We start from the raw sequence: 24,960 nt of genomic DNA, 5'->3' as shown, positions 1-24,960 counted from the left end.
CGGGTCAGCGGGCGTGGGGGTGATGTGGGGGCGTCCCTCTGTGACGCCAGCCCGTGTCACAGAGCCCCTCCTCATCATAACCCCGCACACCAGACCCTGCCTTCACTCCCCTGCGAGGCCTCGGCGAGCTCTCATGTCCAGGGGACGGGAGAAGTCTCTCCTGTACCTCGGAGACGCAGAGGACACAGGGAGGCGGTGGGACAGCTGTTCCATAGAATCCTAGAATCATCGAGAGAATCATAGAATCATCGCTAAGGTTGGAAAAGTCCCAAGATCATCGAGTCCCAGGCGAGGACATCGGAGAGGGGGTGTTTCCAGTAGGAGACATCCAGATCCTTCCCTGAATCAGCCTCACGCGCTGACCCAAAGCAAGAACATGAGAAACCTGGAAGCGCTGATCACCAAGATCGAGCTCTGCAGCAAGGCTGACAGCTGCAGCACGGTCACGTTTCCCACCCTCAAGAAGCTTTCTGTCAACGGTAAGGCCTTTGGGAGCTCTCTGATGAGCAGCGCTGCAGGCAAGATGAACAGCGCGAATTGCTGTGGGAGGTGGGGTTCGTCCCTGCGGGGGAGGCCCCTAAGGACACCTTGAGCCCCGCAGAGTCCGGTGCACACAGCACCCTGCCCTTGCCGTGGTGGAAGTCCCACGGACGGGTTTCCCTCAGCAGGGGGTCGCACTCAGGGATCTGGCTCCGAAGGGAAAGATGTCCTGTTGGGAGGCGGCTGAGGCCAGTCAAAGATTCGGCCCGCGTCACCGATAGATGTGAGGCGTGGTGGAGCACACTTGCATCTGCCGTCTCCTTGTCTACGGGTGTGCCGATGGGCCGTGAGCTGGCTGACTTAGAGCTTGACGTGTCTTTCCCTTGCTTTCCAGATGTCGTTACTATTTGGAGCAGCGTGTCTAAGCATGTTCGGGAACAGCTCCTGCAGACAAAGGTGGGATCCTACCCCGACCGCCCCTCGCCCAGGTGGTTTCAGGGCTCCCGGCAGCCCTGTGCCCACAAGTGCCGTTGTTCTTCCCAGAACTGCATTGCGATTTACAGATTTGCCACAAATGTGCCAAAGACCAGCTCCTCTGTAAATTGAGAGACAAAAAATAAATAAATAAAATTTAAAAAAAAGGAACCTAAAATATATATTTCCTATATATGCAACATATAAATACAGAAATAAAAATCTGGTTGAGGTGTGCAGAAGCGTTCCGTGCCAGGAGACGGCAGGGCACGAGGCACCCCCCTTGCAAGCTCTCACAAGTCCTCACGTTTTTTTTCAACCTACAAATGCTTGCCCTTCTCTTCTTTTTCCAGCCTCAGGCTGTCAGCATAGCAGGACTGGGGACATTTCATATTCAAAAATGGCTCTCTTTTGAAAATGGCGAGGAGCTCACGTTTCGGAGACCTCTGCTTTCGCTGTCCGGGACTGTTGCACGGATCCGTGAGCTGCAACATGCTTCTGTACCTGTTCCTGGTAAGAAGAGCAGTGAGCGCCTTTGTTTTCCCCTAGGTCCGTACCTTTGGGGTTTACGCTGGTTGCCGTTTAGAAGTGATGATGGACGCATCAGAGGCCTTCAGAAGGCCCTGAGAACAACCTGCGTGGGATGCCACAAACAGCCCACCAAGTCGCAATGCCTCGAAAGGGACCATTTCTTTGGACAAGTTTTTATTAAGGCTGTACAAAGTTAGACCGTCTCTCCGGGATCTGCTTTAGCAACTACTTTGGGCCAGCCGTATTTATTGATGTGCAGGATGCCTGCTGGCTGACGGTCGCTTACGGGAACCGTTTACCGTAAAGCCGTTGAACTGATGCCGACGCTTTGTTCTTGCACCGCACCGCACCTTGTTGAGGCAAAGGCCCACAGGCCCTTAGGGCTACTTTTATGCAGAGAAGTGGGTCAAAGTGGGCTGTAGAGAGCCTTGAACGGGAAATGGAAAGGAGAGCTAGCACAGAAACCTGCCGATGGCCAGATTTGCTGCCCTTTCTGACCACTGCTGCTGTTGCTGTATCTGCAGCGTGCCATCGATGGGGCCTGTGCCTGTGCCTAAGAGCTTGGCGGTTTATTTGTGTTTATATCCAAGCCTGCCCAGAGCAGGAGTGCGCTACGTGTGGGCTCAGCTCCGTGGCCCGGCACCCTCTGCTCTTCCCATGGGAACCAGCCCCATTCTTCCCACCTCGTCCTGCCCTCCTGCGCAGTGTGGACACAGGTGGCCGAGGTCCTCGGGCACAGATGGCCGAGGTCCTGGGCTCCTCTTTCTGTTCAGGGAATTTTGGCTGCGGCTTGGCACATCCGTTCATGGAGTGATTTGACATTAACTTGAGGAGGGGCCTACGCCAGCTCCTTTAAGGAGCTGCACCAGGCGGTTAGCCCAGACGGTGCTATAGCAATGTATTTTACCTGAGAGCTGCTGGCACTTCATTTGAGTCTGCTCAACTGCTGTCTGAGTTACAGTCTTCCTCCTCTATTCCAGACGAGATGAAGGAAGTGTCAGTGAGCTACAAGAAGATCCTCTCGGACGTGCCCTATTCTGAGGAAGTTGTGCAGAACTGTATGCAGGAGACCCTGAACTTTTTCTACTTCATCCTAAGAAACAGAGGGGACACGGACTTCATTTTAGAGGATGTCGGCACTCTTGCTATCCGGGGGAAACAAGTGACAATGGCATTTTGCGAAGACTTGTTACTAAGCCTCAACAAGTCTACCTACGTGGTGGAGAAGTTGCTCGCTGTAAGTTTATTGTTTTCCAGTGCTACTTAGAGTGGGTTTGCCGCCCCATCAAAGGACTGGGGAAGTGAGCCCTGCTGGCCAGCTGTAACCTGCTGGGTCCCTTGGGCTAGGCATGGTCTGTAGCAAGGAAAGCTTTCTGTAGTTTCTTGCTTTTCTTTGCTGTGGCTCAAGGGTGCTGGGAAGGTATGCAGTACTGCTTTTGCTGGGCAAGGGAAAGCCCTGGAAAGGCCTTGCTGTAAATAGGAAAGAGGCCAAAGCAAGGGCAGGGGTGATGATGTTCACCCCAGGCTTCGGACATGAGGCTGAGGCGCAGAGACACCAAGGCCTCGCTGAGACCAGCCCCTCGTGGCTGCTGGCACGCTACTGGTGCCGTTCTGCCGGCCTGATGGAAGAGAAGGAGCCGGTGGCTGGGTTCCTCCACGCTGCAGAGGCGTGCAGACTCTTTGGAAGTCTTTGGAAGGACTCGGGGGGCTACAACCGGCTCGGAACCATTTGCTCTCGGTTCCGCAATAGTTAAAGCAAGCCACCTCATGGCAACCAGCAGCCAGGCACCCAGGCTCGTAATGGGCCTTCCCTTGTGTTTGCCTCCATTGACTTCTTCCCTGGGAAACAAGGAGTCTCCTGCCTGACGCCATCAACTCTTGTCCTTGCAAAAAGGCTGGCGACGTTCCTCGCCCTAGCAGAGGATGCGCTGTGCAGCCCCTTTAAGCAAGGGGCTGAAGCGCTTGGCCAGAAGCTTGCTGAGAGGCCTCTAATTCTTGGAGCTATGGAAAGGCCCTTGTGAGCATTGAGTTCATTTCCCTGGAGTCACGGCAGATGTTTCTGTCCCTGTTGCAGAAGAAATGGGTCCTATCGGACAAAGAAGTCGCTCTCTCGCCGAGCTCTTTTGGCCGTGTCTACCGGTTTCCACAGTGAGTATATTTGTTCCTGCAGCCCTTGCCTGACCAAGCGCAGATGTGCTGAGCTCGTGTTCGGTTGCGCTCGGTCAAATGACTGCTTTGCAGTTAATTTCATCCGTGCTTTTGCTTAGCCTGGAGTTACGCATCCTCCGTTACTGATTGTGGTTTGCATTTTACCATTACTCCCATCAGAGGGAACTGGTTTGCTAGGCAGAGGAATTTAGGCAACCCTCCTGACGTTTCATCTGCCCATTCTCTTTCCATTGGTAGAGACTGCCCAAACATTTAACAGAAATAAGATCCTGATATTGCCATTGTTTTGAATAGAACATGGAAAGCTTCTCTTAGAGGGTGGATCAAAGAGCAGGTGCACGCAGGTCCTCTGCCTGTGATGTTTCTGTGCCTTCTGTGACACTCGCATACATCAAAGTATCTCCGAAACACCTTCTGGGCTCACGATGGCACAGGAGGCCTGAGGCAAAAACCCAAAACCTCTGTCTAGCGAGGGGCTGCTGAGCCGTTCCTGAAGCCAGCACTGCTCGGTGGTTCCCTTAATAGCCTAGGACGTGGGGCTGACTCTGTAGAGATACCTTGACGTTCATCCGGCAAAGGAGCCCTTTTCTCAGAATGGTGCCTTCTTCCTGTCTGCAGGTTTGAGATGAAGGCAGTGCCTCGAAGAGCTTCTCTCACGGACGAAGGCACACTTGCAGAATTCGAGAGTGCTTTGAGCAGCATGGGAATATCAGGTGATGTCAGTGACTGATTCCTGGCCTTTGTGCCTTTGCGTGTCTTCAGTAGCAGTGGGTGTTTGGGGCCCAGGCTACAAGAGATGCCTGGGATGGCAGAGGCACCCTGCGTGCCTCTATTTACCCCTCCTGGTAAATGTCAAGGGACTCCTTTTGGAGCCAGATCCCAGGAGGGCTCAGCCCCACCAACTGCAGTTGAGGGTGCTCAAGTATGTTTTGCCCCTGCGCTCCATGCCCTGGAGTGTTCCTCTTCCATTTTGCGAGCTTGTTTGTGCAGGAGGGAGTAAATGTTTGGGCAAGTCCATCGGCACTGTGAATCACCAACTCTGCCTTGAGTTGTGGGAGACTGGGGGGTTGGCCTGTCTCTTGGCATCACGGCGGTGTGATTCGATGAGAAATACCCTGTCGAGAACAGCTGTGCAAAGGCTGCTAAGCTGTGCCGAGACCTCACTTCTCTTTTGAAGCTGGGAAGTCTAGCTCCTTGCCCTAAATTCCTCAGGGACATCCGAGCTAGAACGTGTTGGAGTTGAATGCGCCATGATAGCAAATTTTTGTATACCGAACACGTATGCAACGCCAAGAAATTGTTCCCCCAGAAGAGATTGGTAAGCGCCAAGATCTGTCTGATTCAGACCGAAGAGAATAATGTGGCTCTCGAGGGTTGAACAGGACCAAGGGCTGGTGTCAGGAAGGGCTTAAGATCTCCCTCCAAGAAAACGGGTCTCCGGAGGAATCCCCGTGAGGCCTCAAACAGCTTCTAACATCGCAGAGCAGATCTGTGCCTCCCCCTGCCTGTCCTGAGAGGTCTTCTCCTTTCATGCTTGCAGCGGCTGTTCGTCGCACTTTAGACCGCCTGCGAAGGGGCCTTTGTCCACACCATTTAGCCAGAGCTAAGGTGGAGGAAGAAGCAGAGGAGGAGACGGAGGGAACAGAGCCTCATGGCAGGTGAGGCTCTGAAAGGACTCGAGTTAGAGTGGCGTTGTGCTCTAGTGATTGTGCGGGATGTTTTATAGGCTCATACAATAACAGAGGTTGGAAGGGCTCTCGGGAGGTCCTAGTCCAACCAGCTGCTCCAAGCAGAGTCAGCTCTGAGCTGAGGCCAGACCAGGCTACTCCGGACTCTCTCCAGTCTTGTCTTCAAAGCCTTCAGGGACGGAGCCTGCCCAGGCTCTCTAGAAACCTGTGTCCCTGTTTCCTTTGGACGCGGTGTTTGCATTAGCTCAGAAGGGCTGGTAACACACGTCACCACGCAGTGCATTTCCTTGCTGGATGGCAAGTCCCACAGTATTTGGGGCTGCTGTGCAGTGGTCGGTGTAATGGCCAGGAGGGGGATAGCAGTATCTCCAGGTGCCCGTCATTGCTCAGGATGCAGATCCTCTTGTTGTCCCATCAAGAGGGCCACAGCAGGCTGCGCGTCCCGGAGCCTTCCTTATGGCAAAAGCTCATCTCCTTGATTTCCTTGGTGGCACAGCTGAGCATTATATCTCAGGGTTATCCCTGTCTCTGTGGAGGGGAAGACAGCTGGGGGAAGAGAGCTCGCTCTGCTGCCAAAGCAGGGGAGCAGCGTGAGCACAGGATGGAGAAGGAACTGTTCCTGCGCTCCTACCCCCTCACCCCGGTGTGTATTTTCAGACTGTTGGCACAACGTGCAGGCCCAGAAGGAAGGCAGCACAAAGAAACTCCTGTCGAGAGCCCTGAATTGCCATCGCCTACTTCCGAAGAACACAGTCAGATGGGACAGGTACGTGATATGGATTGAGGCAATTGTTGTGTCACTTGATTGTAGACCATCAAGTGGGGATATCTTAGGAGAAATAGGTGCATAAAAAAATACGCAGATACCCATTCTGAGCAGGTCTCTTGCTGTGGCTCCTTTTTCCAGTCAATCACCTCTTTTGGTTCGTCTCGGAAAAGGAACTGTAGCCCTTTTCAAAAAGTAGCTCTTTGATGACTTAGTTCCTTGGTCATAACAGACGGGCTTTCTGGTTTTCCCCAGAAACTGGGAAAAAAGGGAAGATGAGAGAGAGAAGAGCATTATTTGGGGGTGGGGTGGGGGGGGGAAAGGACAGGACAGAGGAGACTAACCGCTGCTATTGCATTTCTGGGTTCCTGTAGAAAGGAGAGTCTGTGTTTGGGATGAACAGTAGAAGAAAGCTGGAGGCATCCATGGCCAAAAGGAAGGAGAAAGAAGAGAACCGAAAAGCAGGAGGGGTCATCTTGCCAAAATCGCCTCAACAGCAAGCTGGGAGAGAAAGCGACAAGATGCGGAGGGCCCAGGTATGGGTGTATCAACAGAGCAGCCTTCTTCTGGTTGGGGTGGCAGTGAGTTGGGAAGGTCTCCAAGTCCCAGCAGCATCGCTCCGTCCAAAGAGCAGGGCGGGTGGCTGTGGTTTGCATTCTCGCCTGCTCGCTGCTGTGAGGGAGGAATTGCCAGTAGAGGCCAAGAGGCAAAACGAGCAGACGGCCAGGGCATCAGTGGGCCTGCTCCGTCCCTGGAAAGGAGGCCACCTCTGCCCAGGCGCCGGCTCTGGAGCTCGAGCAGGAGCTCTCCCAGTCACATGGCTTGAGCCAGCGCCAGCCGGCGGCGTGGAGGGAGAGAGCCGTCTCTCCAAGCAGCACGGAGAGCACTCCGGCCGTTCTTCATAAGCATGAAGCAGGCCGACATGGTAGACGCCAGCTCTCGATTCTCCAAGAAGCACATCTGTTGTCCTGTAAAGTACCAGCGTGAGCAGGGAGGATGTGATCGAGGGCTTGACTAACGTGGAGCCAGAAGTGGTCTTGGAGCATGGTTTCCAATGACACCGTTGGAGAACTATGTATTCATTATTTTTGCTCCACCTGTGGCAAGACCAGCTTCTCCCTCTTTGAAAGCAACTCGGGCCACAGATCTCTGTCATTTATCTGCCTTGCAGCTGCCCCAGGAGGAAGAAGATAGCCTCAGCTTCCCGGAGACCACCTCTGGTACAGAAGAGGGTCTACAAACGGCAGAGGCTTGGACTCAGGCGAGGAAGCAGTTTCGAGCTGAGCTGGAAAGCTTAGGGAACATTGAAAAATGGCTGGCTCACAAACCTTCCCGCAGCAATCAAGAGCAAAGATACTGGCAAAGAATAAAGGCACGCAGAGCGGAGAGGATGGCTGCTGTCAAATCAGCCGTGACCGACAGCCTGGACGTAAGTATGGAAGTGCATGGGAAATAGCGTCTGCGGTGAAATCAGTAGAGTGACGCTGCTTTACCGCAGCTGACGCCACGTTGACGGGCAGGGTGATCCTGGATAATGGCGATCTCAGGGTATTTTCTAATCCTTTTCAGCGCTCACCACCAAAGAGCAGCCCGCCCCGGAAGAAGGGTGGCGTTCCCCTGGTTTGTGCACCATACCCCCAGGCTCTGGTCACGCTGCATAACCTCCTGCACAAACAGCGGCTGCAGATGGTGGATGTATTCAAGGCGGCCGGTATGGAGGGTAAGAAGATGACGAGAGCAGAATTCATCAGAGTCATCCAGGAGGTACGTAGGGAGCAGAAAAATGACAAACAGCTGCAACTCTGCCCTGTTTTCCGGCATGCCAAGCCAGAGCAAATGGAGGAGCTTCAGCAAGGGGCGTTTTCGCTTGCCTCGCTCTCAGAGAATGGCTCCCACAACCTGTGAAAAGGTGAAGGGCAAAGGGAAGGGAAAGCTGCAGAGATGCCCCTAGAGCAAGGCCCAGAAGGGAGTGAAGAAACCCCTTGCCTGACAGACTCGGAAGACAGTCACTGCTCAGTAATGTGGCTGTCAGGATCCTGCTGTAGACCCTGAACTGGCATCGAGTTGCCCAGCGTTGATACTTGGTCTTTCCCCCACTGGGCTCCTACATCTCCCCACTGCACTGCCTTTCAGTACGTCTTTGCACAGCACGGCTCGCGCTGGGCCTCGCTTTCCACAGGCCGCAGCATTACAGAGCTGTGAAGAGCACGTTCAGGTTTCTTAGGGTTTAGCAGTTCAGATGTTAGCTGACATTCTAGTCCGAGCCAAAATATCTTCCTGAAACCTGGGAAGATTGGCACAGTAAAAGCCGAGAGCTCTGCAGGGGGCAGCAGAAGACCGGTCGAGTTGTGAACGCTTGATAAAGCCCAGGAAACCTCAGCAGGTTGCCTTTGTGCCCTGCTTCCCTGCAAAAGCATCTGGAACAACAGCAAAGCTCGGCCCTCCTACTCTGGGGCAAGCCTTGATCTTTTGGTGATCCCACTGTCATTTTCTGTTTTGGTTGCCAGACCCGAGTTCCCATCAGCAACGAGGATCTGGAGGACGTGGTCGTCTTCTTGACTTCCTTAACACCGGGGAATTACATAAGCCCCAACGATCTGATGGAGTGTCAAAAGCAGTGGCTGGAAATGAGGAAAAGAGAATTCCAAGAGACCAAACCAGGTGAGAGGAGAGCACCAGGTTGGGAAAGCGTCTCCATACAGACAGGAAATGCCAAAGTGGGTCCAGAATACGGCTTCTTGAGTCCATTGGCCTGGAACGGAGTGGCCAGAAGGAGCCTTCTAGGGAAAAGCCAAAGGATCCGGGGGTTGTGCAGTACTGTAGTCAGCCCAACTGCAGGAGACCGGTTATCCAGTCTTTCAGGTTGGGATCAAAGTCTGAACGCTGTGGTTTAGCATCCTGTACTGGATTTTGCTTGCTAGCATTCATCATGCAGCCCACCCAAAGCAGACTCTTTCTCCAGCTGTTGGTGGCAGCTGGAAAGCACCCATTCAGAAGAGCTTGTTCTTCAGTAAGCTCTCTTGGGAGTTCCAACCAGCACAACATGCCAACCCCTTTTGTCTTAAACAGGGATCAGATGCTCCTTTCTCCTACGCTCTAACGTGGCTTCTCTGGGCTTTTTGTTTGGTTGGTTTTTAATCTATCCTAGGTGTAGAAGCTCGGTTCCAAAAAGCCACCTGCAAAACTGCCCCTTGTCCACCTTCTGCTGGGGACACGGCCAGACAGATGAAGCCTCGTGCTCCTACCAAGCCCGAAAGAAAGTTAATACGCTTGGAAGTTCCACCACTCGACACCCAGCCAGAACGACGACACCTGAGCTGTGACGAAATGGAAGAGATTGGAAAAGTGTCAAGAGAGAGGAGACGGCAGAAGAAGGTAGTGTGTATGTGTGTATGTGGCAGGAGAACAAGCGCACCTGCATGCCTTGGCGAATGTGGGGTGGTTTAGAGGGCAGCGCAGCAGGAAAGGAAAGGGCAAGGGGTCGTTGTGCGTATTAGCTTCCCAGTAGTCCCTTGACCACATGGTGCCTTGCAGCTGAGGTGCCACAAGCCGTCTCAAAGACTTGGTTTGGCTTCTGAACGCTCTGGTGAGAGAACTTTTTCTGGGTAACTGGCAAGAAGAAGAGGAAGGAGGAGAAGTTGAAGCAGTTGCTGTGTCTGGGGACAGAGTCGTCTTCTGATCAGCTAGTCGACCTAGCCACCAGGCTGTGATTTGTCCCTTAAGGTGCTGATAAGCGCTTTGTCCTGTTCAGTTGCGAGGCTCAGTGCAAGACGGTCCAGTGGAAACATAACACTCCCTCCCTCCCTCCCAAACGTTTTCTTTGGAGCATCTTGGGTTGGATGAACTCTGGCAGAATCCAGGGCTACCTCCTCTTGCCAACGTGCTGCCCCACAGTCACCGGCTGTGGGGACAGCCTCTGGCTCCCTGACACAATCAGAAACGAGGAGGTGACTGCAAGACTTTTTTCACCTGAGGCACGCCTGTGCCTGCTGTGCTGCACTCCTGCTAAGCCCGCCGGGGGGTATCTGTCTGAGGACCCAGCTCGGGACGGGAATCGCACTCGCAGAGGAGGGCCTGTCCCTGTCATCCCATTGCAGGCTGCCGACTCCTGTTTGTCCACACTGTTGCGATGAAGCCCTGCCTGTAGCTTCTCTGAAGGGAATGCAGCAACTCCAGGGCCTCCCTAAATGCTAATCGGGACCTGCCCTTTGCTTGCAGAACAAAGACAGCCCGATAGAATGGAAAGAAAAGTGCCGGATGGTGAGATCTGGGGATGGCCCCGTTGATGAGCACTGCCTGCCGTCAACTTTAGAGGCTGACTTGGGAGAACTGGTTAACCGATATCGCAGGAATGCCGTCGTGAGCTATCTGAAGAGCTCCGAGCTGTGCAAAGAGCTCAATGTTCCCATCGCCGACCCAACGCTGCAGGAAGGTAAAGCAAAGACCAAGGGCCTGAGGTGAATGCACTAAATCGGGCAAGTTCACGTCTCTTCCCATGACTGTTTTCTCTGTGCACTTTGTCAACAGGCCTGCTGCATCCAGGAGACAAGATCATCAAGGAGGGAGGAGACATTAGGAAGCTCAGGCAGCCCGGAGGATACTACAGCACAGGACGTGCTGATGCTCTGTCATCTGGCAGCACCTCCAGACCAGGAACTGCATCTGGAAGCCAGGCCAAGGAGGCGGAAAATAGGTTTGTTCAGAGAGGGCTTAAGATCAGGCCCCTCCTGCTGCCCCGCTGTGTGTCACCGCTCTGCGCTCAGTCCCCACGGGGTCAGAGGCAGTACCAAGGTACTGGAGCGAACCATTAGGATGCTGCAAGGGAGCAGCGAGCGACCGTGAAGAGGCAGATCCTCTTCTCAGCTGCACGCCCGCTCCCGTGCTTTAGCTAAGCCATTGGGTTGCAGGGGTGAGCAGTTTGTGGGGTCTGGCAGGAGCCCTGCAGACTAGCTGGGACTAGCTCTGTGCTCTGAACCACAGAGGTGACAAAGCTTCTCCTCAGACCGACCCAACACTTGTCTGAAATCCCCTCACAGAATGTTCATTCTTGTGGAAGAAAGACGGGCCTGAAGAGCCGAGCTTTGGATGGCTGGAGAAGCTTTTGGAGAGAAAACAACATTGCAAAGCAGAGCACAATCTTCTTTGTTTATCTCAGTTGAAGGGTTTAGATACGACAGTGATGGGCAACGTACCAGCTCGTCAGATAGCTTCACAAGCTGGCATTTCCAGCGTCAGTCATGTCTGATAAGGACCGACACGGTCTGCCCAAGTCTGGCAGAGCTTCCCAGGGCCTGGAAGCCTGGAGAGCTGGTTCTTGTCAGGCTCACTTTTGCCCTTACTAAGAGAAGCAGTGAAACTGCCCAGAATTTCATTTCTGTGAAGCACGCTATTCTCTCTTATTTTTTTTTCTCTTATTCCCTTCCCCCCCCCTTTTTTAACAGCCATCTTCAGAGGAGTAAGACGCAAAAGTCGAGCGACAACAAGTTCTGGCCTGGTCACCTCCTGGACAAGCTCTGCCTTTACTTTCCTGACAAGCAGCACGACAGGGCACACGCCTTGTTCAGCTACGTTCATCCAACCAAGCCCGTCTACCGTGGCATCTAAAGCCCTGACTGCAGCTAGCTCCTCAGCGAGCCGGGACACTTGGCATCTGGAGACACTGCCTTCCAGAAGACCAGCTCCACCTGAAGCTCTTCTCCAAGCAGCAGGAGATGCGTGCACAGCTTTGTGATCCCTCGGTCAGCTCGGGGGATCCGGGCCCAGCTTCTGGATAAAATAAATGTGTTAAATAAAGAGCCTATGCTCAAGCTGAAGGTGTGGGAGGGAAACGTGGCTTGTGAGACGTTTCTCACCTGAGGGAGCCCTTGAAACACCATCCCTTTCCCAAAGAAATGTTTCTGTCCTGCATTTTGAAGAAGAATTCAGCACGCCACGGGCAAGCAAACCATGGCGTAGCTGCCAGGGATAGCCAGCGGGCAAACCTGAGCATCAAACAGCTGGGCTGTCAGAAAAGGGAGCTGAAGCATTTTGTGAGAGGTACCTACCGGGGGGAGCACCACCAGACGACAAGCTACCAGCTAGAGCCAGGCCAGCTGGAATTCCCTCTGCCACCTAGTCCTGCCTCCAGACACCACATACAGGATTTTCAGACAGCGAAACTGATCTGTAATGCTTCAAAGCCCGTCTACAATTCCATCAACAATGCACAGAGATGAAGGGAATGAGACACGGACTCTGCATATGAGTTCAGGTGAAGACAAGCAAAGACACTTTATTTTTACTGTCTATCCCTTTTATAATAAGATCTAGTGTTCACGAGCAAGCAAAACCCATTTCATTGGCTACTCTCTTTCGTCCACGCGTCTCTTCAGCGTTACTTGTTGGTTCTTCAAGCTGGGGCACGCAAATTCCTCTTTCAGGGATGTATCCAATCTCATCCTGATTTTTCTGCCTCTAAGTTTCACAAACTTGTTTGTAACAAGCCTCAAGGCCACCGCTGCATTCCTGCCAACCTGTAACAAGCCTCAAGGCCACCGCTGCATCTCGTCAAAGTCAAACACAATCTCACTCATTCCTACACAGAGATGAAGTGATATCCATGTCGTGGTCGCAATACTCAGTACTGAAGAGGAGGGAGGAAAATGGGATGTCCTTTATGGTGTAAGCACCACCGGTTCAGCTGGAAGAAAGCGGTGGCCCTGCTTGAGCAGGGGTTGGAACAGAGGAGCTCCAGAGGTCCCTTCCGACCTCAAACAGGGCGTGATCGTGTGATTCTGTGCCCCGTTTCTGTCATTTGGTGGCATCTTGGAGGCTCTCCCTGCCCCAGGCCCCCTCGGGGAGTGAGGATTGGGGGTGTGTTTTAGGGAGCAGCCCCCTTCTCGCTGCAGGACCACACCTGGCCGGGTCAGCGGGCGTGGGGGTGATGTGGGGGCGTCCCTCTGTGACGCCAGCCCGTGTCACAGAGCCCCTCCTCATCATAACCCCGCACACCAGACCCTGCCTTCACTCCCCTGCGAGGCCTCGGCGAGCTCTCATGTCCAGGGGACGGGAGAAGTCTCTCCTGTACCTCGGAGACGCAGAGGACACAGGGAGGCGGTGGGACAGCTGTTCCATAGAATCCTAGAATCATCGAGAGAATCATAGAATCATCGCTAAGGTTGGAAAAGTCCCAAGATCATCGAGTCCCAGGCGAGGACATCGGAGAGGGGGTGTTTCCAGTAGGAGACATCCAGATCCTTCCCTGAATCAGCCTCACGCGCTGACCCAAAGCAAGAACATGAGAAACCTGGAAGCGCTGATCACCAAGATCGAGCTCTGCAGCAAGGCTGACAGCTGCAGCACGGTCACGTTTCCCACCCTCAAGAAGCTTTCTGTCAACGGTAAGGCCTTTGGGAGCTCTCTGATGAGCAGCGCTGCAGGCAAGATGAACAGCGCGAATTGCTGTGGGAGGTGGGGTTCGTCCCTGCGGGGGAGGCCCCTAAGGACACCTTGAGCCCCGCAGAGTCCGGTGCACACAGCACCCTGCCCTTGCCGTGGTGGAAGTCCCACGGACGGGTTTCCCTCAGCAGGGGGTCGCACTCAGGGATCTGGCTCCGAAGGGAAAGATGTCCTGTTGGGAGGCGGCTGAGGCCAGTCAAAGATTCGGCCCGCGTCACCGATAGATGTGAGGCGTGGTGGAGCACACTTGCATCTGCCGTCTCCTTGTCTACGGGTGTGCCGATGGGCCGTGAGCTGGCTGACTTAGAGCTTGACGTGTCTTTCCCTTGCTTTCCAGATGTCGTTACTATTTGGAGCAGCGTGTCTAAGCATGTTCGGGAACAGCTCCTGCAGACAAAGGTGGGATCCTACCCCGACCGCCCCTCGCCCAGGTGGTTTCAGGGCTCCCGGCAGCCCTGTGCCCACAAGTGCCGTTGTTCTTCCCAGAACTGCATTGCGATTTACAGATTTGCCACAAATGTGCCAAAGACCAGCTCCTCTGTAAATTGAGAGACAAAAAATAAATAAATAAAATTTAAAAAAAAGGAACCTAAAATATATATTTCCTATATATGCAACATATAAATACAGAAATAAAAATCTGGTTGAGGTGTGCAGAAGCGTTCCGTGCCAGGAGACGGCAGGGCACGAGGCACCCCCCTTGCAAGCTCTCACAAGTCCTCACGTTTTTTTTCACCCTACAAATGCTTGCCCTTCTCTTCTTTTTCCAGCCTCAGGCTGTCAGCATAGCAGGACTGGGGACATTTCATATTCAAAAATGGCTCTCTTTTGAAAATGGCGAGGAGCTCACGTTTCGGAGACCTCTGCTTTCGCTGTCCGGGACTGTTGCACGGATCCGTGAGCTGCAACATGCTTCTGTACCTGTTCCTGGTAAGAAGAGCAGTGAGCGCCTTTGTTTTCCCCTAGGTCCGTACCTTTGGGGTTTACGCTGGTTGCCGTTTAGAAGTGATGATGGACGCATCAGAGGCCTTCAGAAGGCCCTGAGAACAACCTGCGTGGGATGCCACAAACAGCCCACCAAGTCGCAATGCCTCGAAAGGGACCATTTCTTTGGACAAGTTTTTATTAAGGCTGTACAAAGTTAGACCGTCTCTCCGGGATCTGCTTTAGCAACTACTTTGGGCCAGCCGTATTTATTGATGTGCAGGATGCCTGCTGGCTGACGGTCGCTTACGGGAACCGTTTACCGTAAAGCCGTTGAACTGATGCCGACGCTTTGTTCTTGCACCGCACCGCACCGCACCTTGTTGAGGCAAAGGCCCACAGGCCCTTAGGGCTACTTTTATGCAGAGAAGTGGGTCAAAGTGGGCTGTAGAGAGCCTTGAACGGGAAATGGAAAGGAGAGCTAGCACAGAAACCTGCCGATGGCCAGATTTGCTGCCCTTTCTGACCACTGCTGCTGTTGCTGTATCTGCAGCGTGCCATCGATGGGGCCTGTGCCTGTGCCTAAGAGCTTGGCGGTTTATTTGTGTTTATATCCAAGCCTGCCCAGAGCAGGAGTGCGCTACGTGTGGGCTCAGCTCCGTGGCCCGGCACCCTCTGCTCTTCCCATGGGAACCAGCCCCATTCTTCCCACCTCGTCCTGCCCTCCTGCGCAGTGTGGACACAGGTGGCCGAGGTCCTCGGGCACAGATGGCCGAGGTCCTGGGCTCCTCTTTCTGTTCAGGGAATTTTGGCTGCGGCTTGGCACATCCGTTCATGGAGTGATTTGACATTAACTTGAGGAGGGGCCTACGCCAGCTCCTTTAAGGAGCTGCACCAGGCGGTTAGCCCAGACGGTGCTATAGCAATGTATTTTACCTGAGAGCTGCTGGCACTTCATTTGAGTCTGCTCAACTGCTGTCTGAGTTACAGTCTTCCTCCTCTATTCCAGACGAGATGAAGGAAGTGTCAGTGAGCTACAAGAAGATCCTCTCGGACGTGCCCTATTCTGAGGAAGTCGTGCAGAACTGTATGCAGGAGACCCTGAACTTTTTCTACTTCATCCTAAGAAACAGAGGGGACACGGACTTCATTTTAGAGGATGTCGGCACTCTTGCTATCCGGGGGAAACAAGTGACAATGGCATTTTGCGAAGACTTGTTACTAAGCCTCAACAAGTCTACCTACGTGGTGGAGAAGTTGCTCGCTGTAAGTTTATTGTTTTCCAGTGCTACTTAGAGTGGGTTTGCCGCCCCATCAAAGGACTGGGGAAGTGAGCCCTGCTGGCCAGCTGTAACCTGCTGGGTCCCTTGGGCTAGGCATGGTCTGTAGCAAGGAAAGCTTTCTGTAGTTTCTTGCTTTTCTTTGCTGTGGCTCAAGGGTGCTGGGAAGGTATGCAGTACTGCTTTTGCTGGGCAAGGGAAAGCCCTGGAAAGGCCTTGCTGTAAATAGGAAAGAGGCCAAAGCAAGGGCAGGGGTGATGATGTTCACCCCAGGCTTCGGACATGAGGCTGAGGCGCAGAGACACCAAGGCCTCGCTGAGACCAGCCCCTCGTGGCTGCTGGCACGCTACTGGTGCCGTTCTGCCGGCCTGATGGAAGAGAAGGAGCCGGTGGCTGGGTTCCTCCACGCTGCAGAGGCGTGCAGACTCTTTGGAAGTCTTTGGAAGGACTCGGGGGCTACAACCGGCTCGGAACCATTTGCTCTCGGTTCCGCAATAGTTAAAGCAAGCCACCTCATGGCAACCAGCAGCCAGGCACCCAGGCTCGTAATGGGCCTTCCCTTGTGTTTGCCTCCATTGACTTCTTCCCTGGGAAACAAGGAGTCTCCTGCCTGACGCCATCAACTCTTGTCCTTGCAAAAAGGCTGGCGACGTTCCTCGCCCTAGCAGAGGATGCGCTGTGCAGCCCCTTTAAGCAAGGGGCTGAAGCGCTTGGCCAGAAGCTTGCTGAGAGGCCTCTAATTCTTGGAGCTATGGAAAGGCCCTTGTGAGCATTGAGTTCATTTCCCTGGAGTCACGGCAGATGTTTCTGTCCCTGTTGCAGAAGAAATGGGTCCTATCGGACAAAGAAGTCGCTCTCTCGCCGAGCTCTTTTGGCCGTGTCTACCGGTTTCCACAGTGAGTATATTTGTTCCTGCAGCCCTTGCCTGACCAAGCGCAGATGTGCTGAGCTCGTGTTCGGTTGCGCTCGGTCAAATGACTGCTTTGCAGTTAATTTCATCCGTGCTTTTGCTTAGCCTGGAGTTACGCATCCTCCGTTACTGATTGTGGTTTGCATTTTACCATTACTCCCATCAGAGGGAACTGGTTTGCTAGGCAGAGGAATTTAGGCAACCCTCCTGACGTTTCATCTGCCCATTCTCTTTCCATTGGTAGAGACTGCCCAAACATTTAACAGAAATAAGATCCTGATATTGCCATTGTTTTGAATAGAACATGGAAAGCTTCTCTTAGAGGGTGGATCAAAGAGCAGGTGCACGCAGGTCCTCTGCCTGTGATGTTTCCGTGCCTTCTGTGACACTCGCATACATCAAAGTATCTCCGAAACACCTTCTGGGCTCACGATGGCACAGGAGGCCTGAGGCAAAAACCCAAAACCTCTGTCTAGCGAGGGGCTGCTGAGCCGTTCCTGAAGCCAGCACTGCTCGGTGGTTCCCTTAATAGCCTAGGACGTGGGGCTGACTCTGTAGAGATACCTTGACGTTCATCCGGCAAAGGAGCCCTTTTCTCAGAATGGTGCCTTCTTCCTGTCTGCAGGTTTGAGATGAAGGCAGTGCCTCGAAGAGCTTCTCTCACGGACGAAGGCACACTTGCAGAATTCGAGAGTGCTTTGAGCAGCATGGGAATATCAGGTGATGTCAGTGACTGATTCCTGGCCTTTGTGCCTTTGCGTGTCTTCAGTAGCAGTGGGTGTTTGGGGCCCAGGCTACAAGAGATGCCTGGGATGGCAGAGGCACCCTGCGTGCCTCTATTTACCCCTCCTGGTAAATGTCAAGGGACTCCTTTTGGAGCCAGATCCCAGGAGGGCTCAGCCCCACCAACTGCAGTTGAGGGTGCTCAAGTATGTTTTGCCCCTGCGCTCCATGCCCTGGAGTGTTCCTCTTCCATTTTGCGAGCTTGTTTGTGCAGGAGGGAGTAAATGTTTGGGCAAGTCCATCGGCACTGTGAATCACCAACTCTGCCTTGAGTTGTGGGAGACTGGGGGGTTGGCCTGTCTCTTGGCATCACGGCGGTGTGATTCGATGAGAAATACCCTGTCGAGAACAGCTGTGCAAAGGCTGCTAAGCTGTGCCGAGACCTCACTTCTCTTTTGAAGCTGGGAAGTCTAGCTCCTTGCCCTAAATTCCTCAGGGACATCCGAGCTAGAACGTGTTGGAGTTGAATGCGCCATGATAGCAAATTTTTGTATACCGAACACGTATGCAACGCCAAGAAATTGTTCCCCCAGAAGAGATTGGTAAGCGCCAAGATCTGTCTGATTTGGACCGAAGACAATCATGTGGCTCTTGAGGGTTGAACAGGACCAAGGGCTGGTGTCAGGAAGGGCTTAAGATCTCCCTCCAAGAAAACGGGTCTCCGGAGGAATCCCCGTGAGGCCTCAAACAGCTTCTAACATCGCAGAGCAGATCTGTGCCTCCCCCTGCCTGTCCTGAGAGGTCTTCTCCTTTCATGCTTGCAGCGGCTGTTCATCGCACTTTAGACCGCCTGCGAAGGGGCCTTTGTCCACACCATTTAGCCAGAGCTAAGGTGGAGGAAGAAGCAGAGGAGGAGACGGAGGGAACAGAGCCTCATGGCAGGTGAGGCTCTGAAAGGACTCGAGTTAGAGTGGCGTTGTGCTCTAGTGATTGTGCGGGATGTTTTATAGGCTCATACAATAACAGAGGTTGGAAGGGCTCTTGGGAGGTCCTAGTCCAACCAGCTGCTCCAAGCAGAGTCAGCTCTGAGCTGAGGCCAGACCAGGCTACTCCGGACTCTCTCCAGTCTTGTCTTCAAAGCCTTCAGGGACGGAGCCTGCCCAGGCTCTCTAGAAACCTGTGTCCCTGTTTCCTTTGGACGCGGTGTTTGCATTAGCTCAGAAGGGCTGGTAACACACGTCACCACGCAGTGCATTTCCTTGCTGGATGGCAAGTCCCACAGTATTTGGGGCTGCTGTGCAGTGGTCGGTGTAATGGCCAGGAGGGGGATAGCAGTATCTCCAGGTGCCCGTCATTGCTCAGGATGCAGATCCTCTTGTTGTCCCATCAAGAGGGCCACAGCAGGCTGCGCGTCCCGGAGCCTTCCTTATGGCAAAAGCTCATCTCCTTGATTTCCTTGGTGGCACAGCTGAGCATTATATCTCAGGGTTATCCCTGTCTCTGTGGAGGGGAAGACAGCTGGGTGAAGAGAGCTCGCTCTGCTGCCAAAGCAGGGGAGCAGCGTGAGCACAGGATGGAGAAGGAACTGTTCCTGCGCTCCCACCCCCTCACCCCGGTGTGTATTTTCAGACTGTTGGCACAACGTGCAGGCCCAGAAGGAAGGCAGCACAAAGAAACTCCTGTCGAGAGCCCTGAATTGCCATCGCCTACTTCCGAAGAACACAGTCAGATGGGACAGGTACGTGATGTGGATTGAGGCAATTGTTGTGTCACTTGATTGTAGACCATCAAGTGGGGATATCTTAGGAGAAATAGGTGCATAAAAAAATACGCAGATACCCATTCTGAGCAGGTCTCTTGCTGTGGCTCCTTTTTCCAGTCAATCACCTCTTTTGGTTCGTCTCAGAAAAGGAACTGTAGCCCTTTTCAAAAAGTAGCTCTTTGATGACTTAGTTCCTTGGTCATAACAGACGGGCTTTCTGGTTTTCCCCAGAAACTGGGAAAAAAGGGAAGATGAGAGAGAGAAGAGCATTATTTGGGGTGGGGGGGGGAAAGGACAGGACAGAGGAGACTAACCGCTGCTATTGCATTTCTGGGCTCCTGTAGAAAGGAGAGTCTGTGTTTGGGATGAACAGTAGAAGAAAGCTGGAGGCATCCATGGCCAAAAGGAAGGAGAAAGAAGAGAACCGAAAAGCAGGAGGGGTCATCTTGCCAAAATCGCCTCAACAGCAAGCTGGGAGAGAAAGCGACAAGATGCGGAGGGCCCAGGTATGGGTGTATCAACAGAGCAGCCTTCTTCTGGTTGGGGTGGCAGTGAGTTGGGAAGGTCTCCAAGTCCCAGCAGCATCGCTCCGTCCAAAGAGCAGGGCGGGTGGCTGTGGTTTGCATTCTCGCCTGCTCGCTGCTGTGAGGGAGGAATTGCCAGTAGAGGCCAAGGGGCAAAACGAGCAGACGGCCAGGGCATCAGTGGGCCTGCTCCGTCCCTGGAAAGGAGGCCACCTCTGCCCAGGCGCCGGCTCTGGAGCTCGAGCAGGAGCTCTCCCAGTCACATGGCTTGAGCCAGCGCCAGCCGGCGGCGTGGAGGGAGAGAGCCGTCTCTCCAAGCAGCACGGAGAGCACTCCGGCCGTTCTTCATAAGCATGAAGCAGGCCGACATGGTAGACGCCAGCTCTCGATTCTCCAAGAAGCACATCTGTTGTCCTGTAAAGTACCAGCGTGAGCAGGGAGGATGTGATCGAGGGCTTGACTAACGTGGAGCCAGAAGTGGTCTTGGAGCATGGTTTCCAATGACACCGTTGGAGAACTATGTATTCATTATTTTTGCTCCACCTGTGGCAAGACCAGCTTCTCCCTCTTTGAAAGCAACTCGGGCCACAGATCTCTGTCATTTGTCTGCCTTGCAGCTGCCCCAGGAGGAAGAAGATAGCCTCAGCTTCCCGGAGACCACCTCTGGTACAGAAGAGGGTCTACAAACGGCAGAGGCTTGGACTCAGGCGAGGAAGCAGTTTCGAGCTGAGCTGGAAAGCTTAGGGAACATTGAAAAATGGCTGGCTCACAAACCTTCCCGCAGCAATCAAGAGCAAAGATACTGGCAAAGAATAAAGGCACGCAGAGCGGAGAGGATGGCTGCTGTCAAATCAGCCGTGACCGACAGCCTGGACGTAAGTATGGAAGTGCATGGGAAATAGCGTCTGCGGTGAAATCAGTAGAGTGACGCTGCTTTACCGCAGCTGACGCCACGTTGACGGGCAGGGTGATCCTGGATAATGGCGATCTCAGGGTATTTTCTAATCCTTTTCAGCGCTCACCACCAAAGAGCAGCCCGCCCCGGAAGAAGGGTGGCGTTCCCCTGGTTTGTGCACCATACCCCCAGGCTCTGGTCACGCTGCATAACCTCCTGCACAAACAGCGGCTGCAGATGGTGGATGTATTCAAGGCGGCCGGTATGGAGGGTAAGAAGATGACGAGAGCAGAATTCATCAGAGTCATCCAGGAGGTACGTAGGGAGCAGAAAAATGACAAACAGCTGCAACTCTGCCCTGTTTTCCGGCATGCCAAGCCAGAGCAAATGGAGGAGCTTCAGCAAGGGGCGTTTTCGCTTGCCTCGCTCTCAGAGAATGGCTCCCACAACCTGTGAAAAGGTGGAGGGCAAAGGGAAGGGAAAGCTGCAGAGATGCCCCTAGAGCAAGGCCCAGAAGGGAGTGAAGAAACCCCTTGCCTGACAGACTCGGAAGACAGTCACTGCTCAGCAATGTGGCTGTCAGGATCCTGCTGTAGACCCTGAACTGGCATCGAGTTGCCCAGCGTTGATACTTGGTCTTTCCCCCACCGGGCTCCTACATCTCCCCACTGCACTGCCTTTCAGTACGTCTTTGCACAGCACGGCTCGCGCTGGGCCTCGCTTTCCACAGGCCGCAGCATTACAGAGCTGTGAAGAGCACGTTCAGGTTTCTTAGGGTTTAGCAGTTCAGATGTTAGCTGACATTCTAGTCCGAGCCAAAATATCTTCCTGAAACCTGGGAAGATTGGCACAGTAAAAGCCGAGAGCTCTGCAGGGGGCAGCAGAAGACCGGTCGAGTTGTGAACGCTTGATAAAGCCCAGGAAACCTCAGCAGGTTGCCTTTGTGCCCTGCTTCCCTGCAAAAGCATCTGGAACAACAGCAAAGCTCGGCCCTCCTACTCTGGGGCAAGCCTTGATCTTTTGGTGATCCCACTGTCATTTTCTGTTTTGGTTGCCAGACCCGAGTTCCCATCAGCAACGAGGATCTGGAGGACGTGGTCGTCTTCTTGACTTCCTTAACACCGGGGAATTACATAAGCCCCAACGATCTGATGGAGTGTCAAAAGCAGTGGCTGGAAATGAGGAAAAGAGAATTCCAAGAGACCAAACCAGGTGAGAGGAGAGCACCAGGTTGGGAAAGCGTCTCCATACAGACAGGAAATGCCAAAGTGGGTCCAGAATACGGCTTCTTGAGTCCATTGGCCTGGAACGGAGTGGCCAGAAGGAGCCTTCTAGGGAAAAGCCAAAGGATCTGGGGGTTGTGCAGTACTGTAGTCAGCCCAACTGCAGGAGACCGGTTATCCAGTCTTTCAGGTTGGGATCAAAGTCTGAACGCTGTGGTTTAGCATCCTGTACTGGATTTTGCTTGCTAGCATTCATCATGCAGCCCACCCAAAGCAGACTCTTTCTCCAGCTGTTGGTGGCAGCTGGAAAGCACCCATTCAGAAGAGCTTATTCTTCAGTAAGCTCTCTTGGGAGTTCCAACCAGCACAACATGCCAACCCCTTTTGTCTTAAACAGGGATCAGATGCTCCTTTCTCCTACGCTCTAACGTGGCTTCTCTGGGCTTTTTGTTTGGTTGGTTTTTAATCTATCCTAGGTGTAGAAGCTCGGTTCCAAAAAGCCACCTGCAAAACTGCCCCTTGTCCACCTTCTGCTGGGGACACGGCCAGACAGATGAAGCCTCGTGCTCCTACCAAGCCCGAAAGAAAGTTAATACGCTTGGAAGTTCCACCACTCGACACCCAGCCAGAACGACGACACCTGAGCTGTGACGAAATGGAAGAGATTGGAAAAGTGTCAAGAGAGAGGAGACGGCAGAAGAAGGTAGTGTGTATGTGTGTATGTGGCAGGAGAACAAGCGCACCTGCATGCCTTGGCGAATGTGGGGTGGTTTAGAGGGCAGCGCAGCAGGAAAGGAAAGGGCAAGGGGTCGTTGTGCGTATTAGCTTCCCAGTAGTCCCTTGACCACATGGTGCCTTGCAGCTGAGGTGCCACAAGCCGTCTCAAAGACTTGGTTTGGCTTCTGAACGCTCTGGTGAGAGAACTTTTTCTGGGTAACTGGCAAGAAGAAGAGGAAGGAGGAGAAGTTGAAGCAGTTGCTGTGTCTGGGGACAGAGTCGTCTTCTGATCAGCTAGTCGACCTAGCCACCAGGCTGTGATTTGTCCCTTAAGGTGCTGATAAGCGCTTTGTCCTGTTCAGTTGCGAGGCTCAGTGCAAGACGGTCCAGTGGAAACATAACACTCCCTCCCTCCCTCCCAAACGTTTTCTTTGGAGCATCTTGGGTTGGATGAACTCTGGCAGAATCCAGGGCTACCTCCTCTTGCCAACGTGCTGCCCCACAGTCACCGGCTGTGGGGACAGCCTCTGGCTCCCTGACACAATCAGAAACGAGGAGGTGACTGCAAGACTTTTTTCACCTGAGGCACGCCTGTGCCTGCTGTGCTGCACTCCTGCTAAGCCCGCCGGGGGGTATCTGTCTGAGGACCCAGCTCGGGACGGGAATCGCACTCCCAGAGGAGGGCCTGTCCCTGTCATCCCATTGCAGGCTGCCGACTCCTGTTTGTCCACACTGTTGCGATGAAGCCCTGCCTGTAGCTTCTCTGAAGGGAATGCAGCAACTCCAGGGCCTCCCTAAATGCTAATCGGGACCTGCCCTTTGCTTGCAGAACAAAGACAGCCCGATAGAATGGAAAGAAAAGTGCCGGATGGTGAGATCTGGGGATGGCCCCGTTGATGAGCACTGCCTGCCGTCAACTTTAGAGGCTGACTTGGGAGAACTGGTTAACCGATATCGCAGGAATGCCGTCGTGAGCTATCTGAAGAGCTCCGAGCTGTGCAAAGAGCTCAATGTTCCCATCGCCGACCCAACGCTGCAGGAAGGTAAAGCAAAGACCAAGGGCCTGAGGTGAATGCACTAAATCGGGCAAGTTCACGTCTCTTCCCATGACTGTTTTCTCTGTGCACTTTGTCAACAGGCCTGCTGCATCCAGGAGACAAGATCATCAAGGAGGGAGGAGACATTAGGAAGCTCAGGCAGCCCGGAGGATACTACAGCACAGGACGTGCTGATGCTCTGTCATCTGGCAGCACCTCCAGACCAGGAACTGCATCTGGAAGCCAGGCCAAGGAGGCGGAAAATAGGTTTGTTCAGAGAGGGCTTAAGATCAGGCCCCTCCTGCTGCCCCGCTGTGTGTCACCGCTCTGCGCTCAGTCCCCACGGGGTCAGAGGCAGTACCAAGGTACTGGAGCGAACCATTAGGATGCTGCAAGGGAGCAGCGAGCGACCGTGAAGAGGCAGATCCTCTTCTCAGCTGCACGCCCGCTCCCGTGCTTTACCTAAGCCATTGGGTTGCAGGGGTGAGCAGTTTGTGGGGTCTGGCAGGAGCCCTGCAGACTAGCTGGGACTAGCTCTGTGCTCTGAACCACAGAGGTGACAAAGCTTCTCCTCAGACCGACCCAACACTTGTCTGAAATCCCCTCACAGAATGTTCATTCTTGTGGAAGAAAGACGGGCCTGAAGAGCCGAGCTTTGGATGGCTGGAGAAGCTTTTGGAGAGAAAACAACATTGCAAAGCAGAGCACAATCTTCTTTGTTTATCTCAGTTGAAGGGTTTAGATAATTCAGTGATGGGCAACGTACCAGCTCGTCAGATAGCTTCACAAGCTGGCATTTCCAGCGTCAGTCATGTCTGATAAGGACCGACACGGTCTGCCCAAGTCTGGCAGAGCTTCCCAGGGCCTGGAAGCCTGGAGAGCTGGTTCTTGTCAGGCTCACTTTTGCCCTTACTAAGAGAAGCAGTGAAACTGCCCAGAATTTCATTTCTGTGAAGCACGCTATTCTCTCTTATTTTTTTTTCTCTTATTCCCTTCCCCCCCCCTTTTTTAACAGCCATCTTCAGAGGAGTAAGACGCAAAAGTCGAGCGACAACAAGTTCTGGCCTGGTCACCTCCTGGACAAGCTCTGCCTTTACTTTCCTGACAAGCAGCACGACAGGGCACACGCCTTGTTCAGCTACGTTCATCCAACCAAGCCCGTCTACCGTGGCATCTAAAGCCCTGACTGCAGCTAGCTCCTCAGCGAGCCGGGACACTTGGCATCTGGAGACACTGCCTTCCAGAAGACCAGCTCCACCTGAAGCTCTTCTCCAAGCAGCAGGAGATGCGTGCACAGCTTTGTGATCCCTCGGTCAGCTCGGGGGATCCGGGCCCAGCTTCTGGATAAAATAAACGTGTTAAATAAAGAGCCTATGCTCAAGCTGAAGGTGTGGGAGGGAAACGTGGCTTGTGAGACGTT

At 53.5% G+C, this 24,960-nt stretch overlaps 2 protein-coding genes across 2 annotated transcripts; both read left to right on the top strand.

Moving 5' to 3' along the window:
- The first annotated feature begins 376 nt into the window (after nucleotides 1–376).
- LOC148053928 (EF-hand calcium-binding domain-containing protein 12-like) lies at nucleotides 377–11,712 on the top strand. Its single transcript, XM_087772267.1, has 15 exons — nucleotides 377–479; nucleotides 875–936; nucleotides 1,308–1,467; nucleotides 2,466–2,722; nucleotides 3,560–3,633; nucleotides 4,273–4,367; nucleotides 5,195–5,312; nucleotides 6,000–6,108; nucleotides 7,280–7,537; nucleotides 7,678–7,872; nucleotides 8,616–8,769; nucleotides 9,257–9,483; nucleotides 10,327–10,540; nucleotides 10,636–10,801; nucleotides 11,550–11,712. Exons 1-15 carry the CDS (start codon nucleotides 377–379, stop codon nucleotides 11,710–11,712), a joined length of 2,355 nt encoding a protein of 784 aa, XP_087628393.1.
- Nucleotides 11,713–13,384: 1,672 nt separating this feature from the next.
- On the top strand, nucleotides 13,385–24,718 carry LOC148053927 (EF-hand calcium-binding domain-containing protein 12-like). The gene is made up of 15 exons (XM_087772244.1): nucleotides 13,385–13,487; nucleotides 13,883–13,944; nucleotides 14,316–14,475; nucleotides 15,479–15,735; nucleotides 16,572–16,645; nucleotides 17,285–17,379; nucleotides 18,207–18,324; nucleotides 19,012–19,120; nucleotides 20,286–20,543; nucleotides 20,684–20,878; nucleotides 21,622–21,775; nucleotides 22,263–22,489; nucleotides 23,333–23,546; nucleotides 23,642–23,807; nucleotides 24,556–24,718. Exons 1-15 carry the CDS (start codon nucleotides 13,385–13,387, stop codon nucleotides 24,716–24,718), a joined length of 2,355 nt encoding a protein of 784 aa, XP_087628370.1.
- Nucleotides 24,719–24,960: the final 242 nt, after the last annotated feature.

Source organism: Nipponia nippon, unplaced genomic scaffold, assembly GCF_047370975.1.
Source record: "Nipponia nippon isolate SJK-2023a ecotype South Korea unplaced genomic scaffold, ASM4737097v1 scaffold_36, whole genome shotgun sequence".
NCBI lineage: Eukaryota > Metazoa > Chordata > Aves > Pelecaniformes > Threskiornithidae > Nipponia > Nipponia nippon.
Note: the sequence above shows the minus strand (reverse complement) of the source record. Positions and strands in the feature narration are given on the sequence as shown.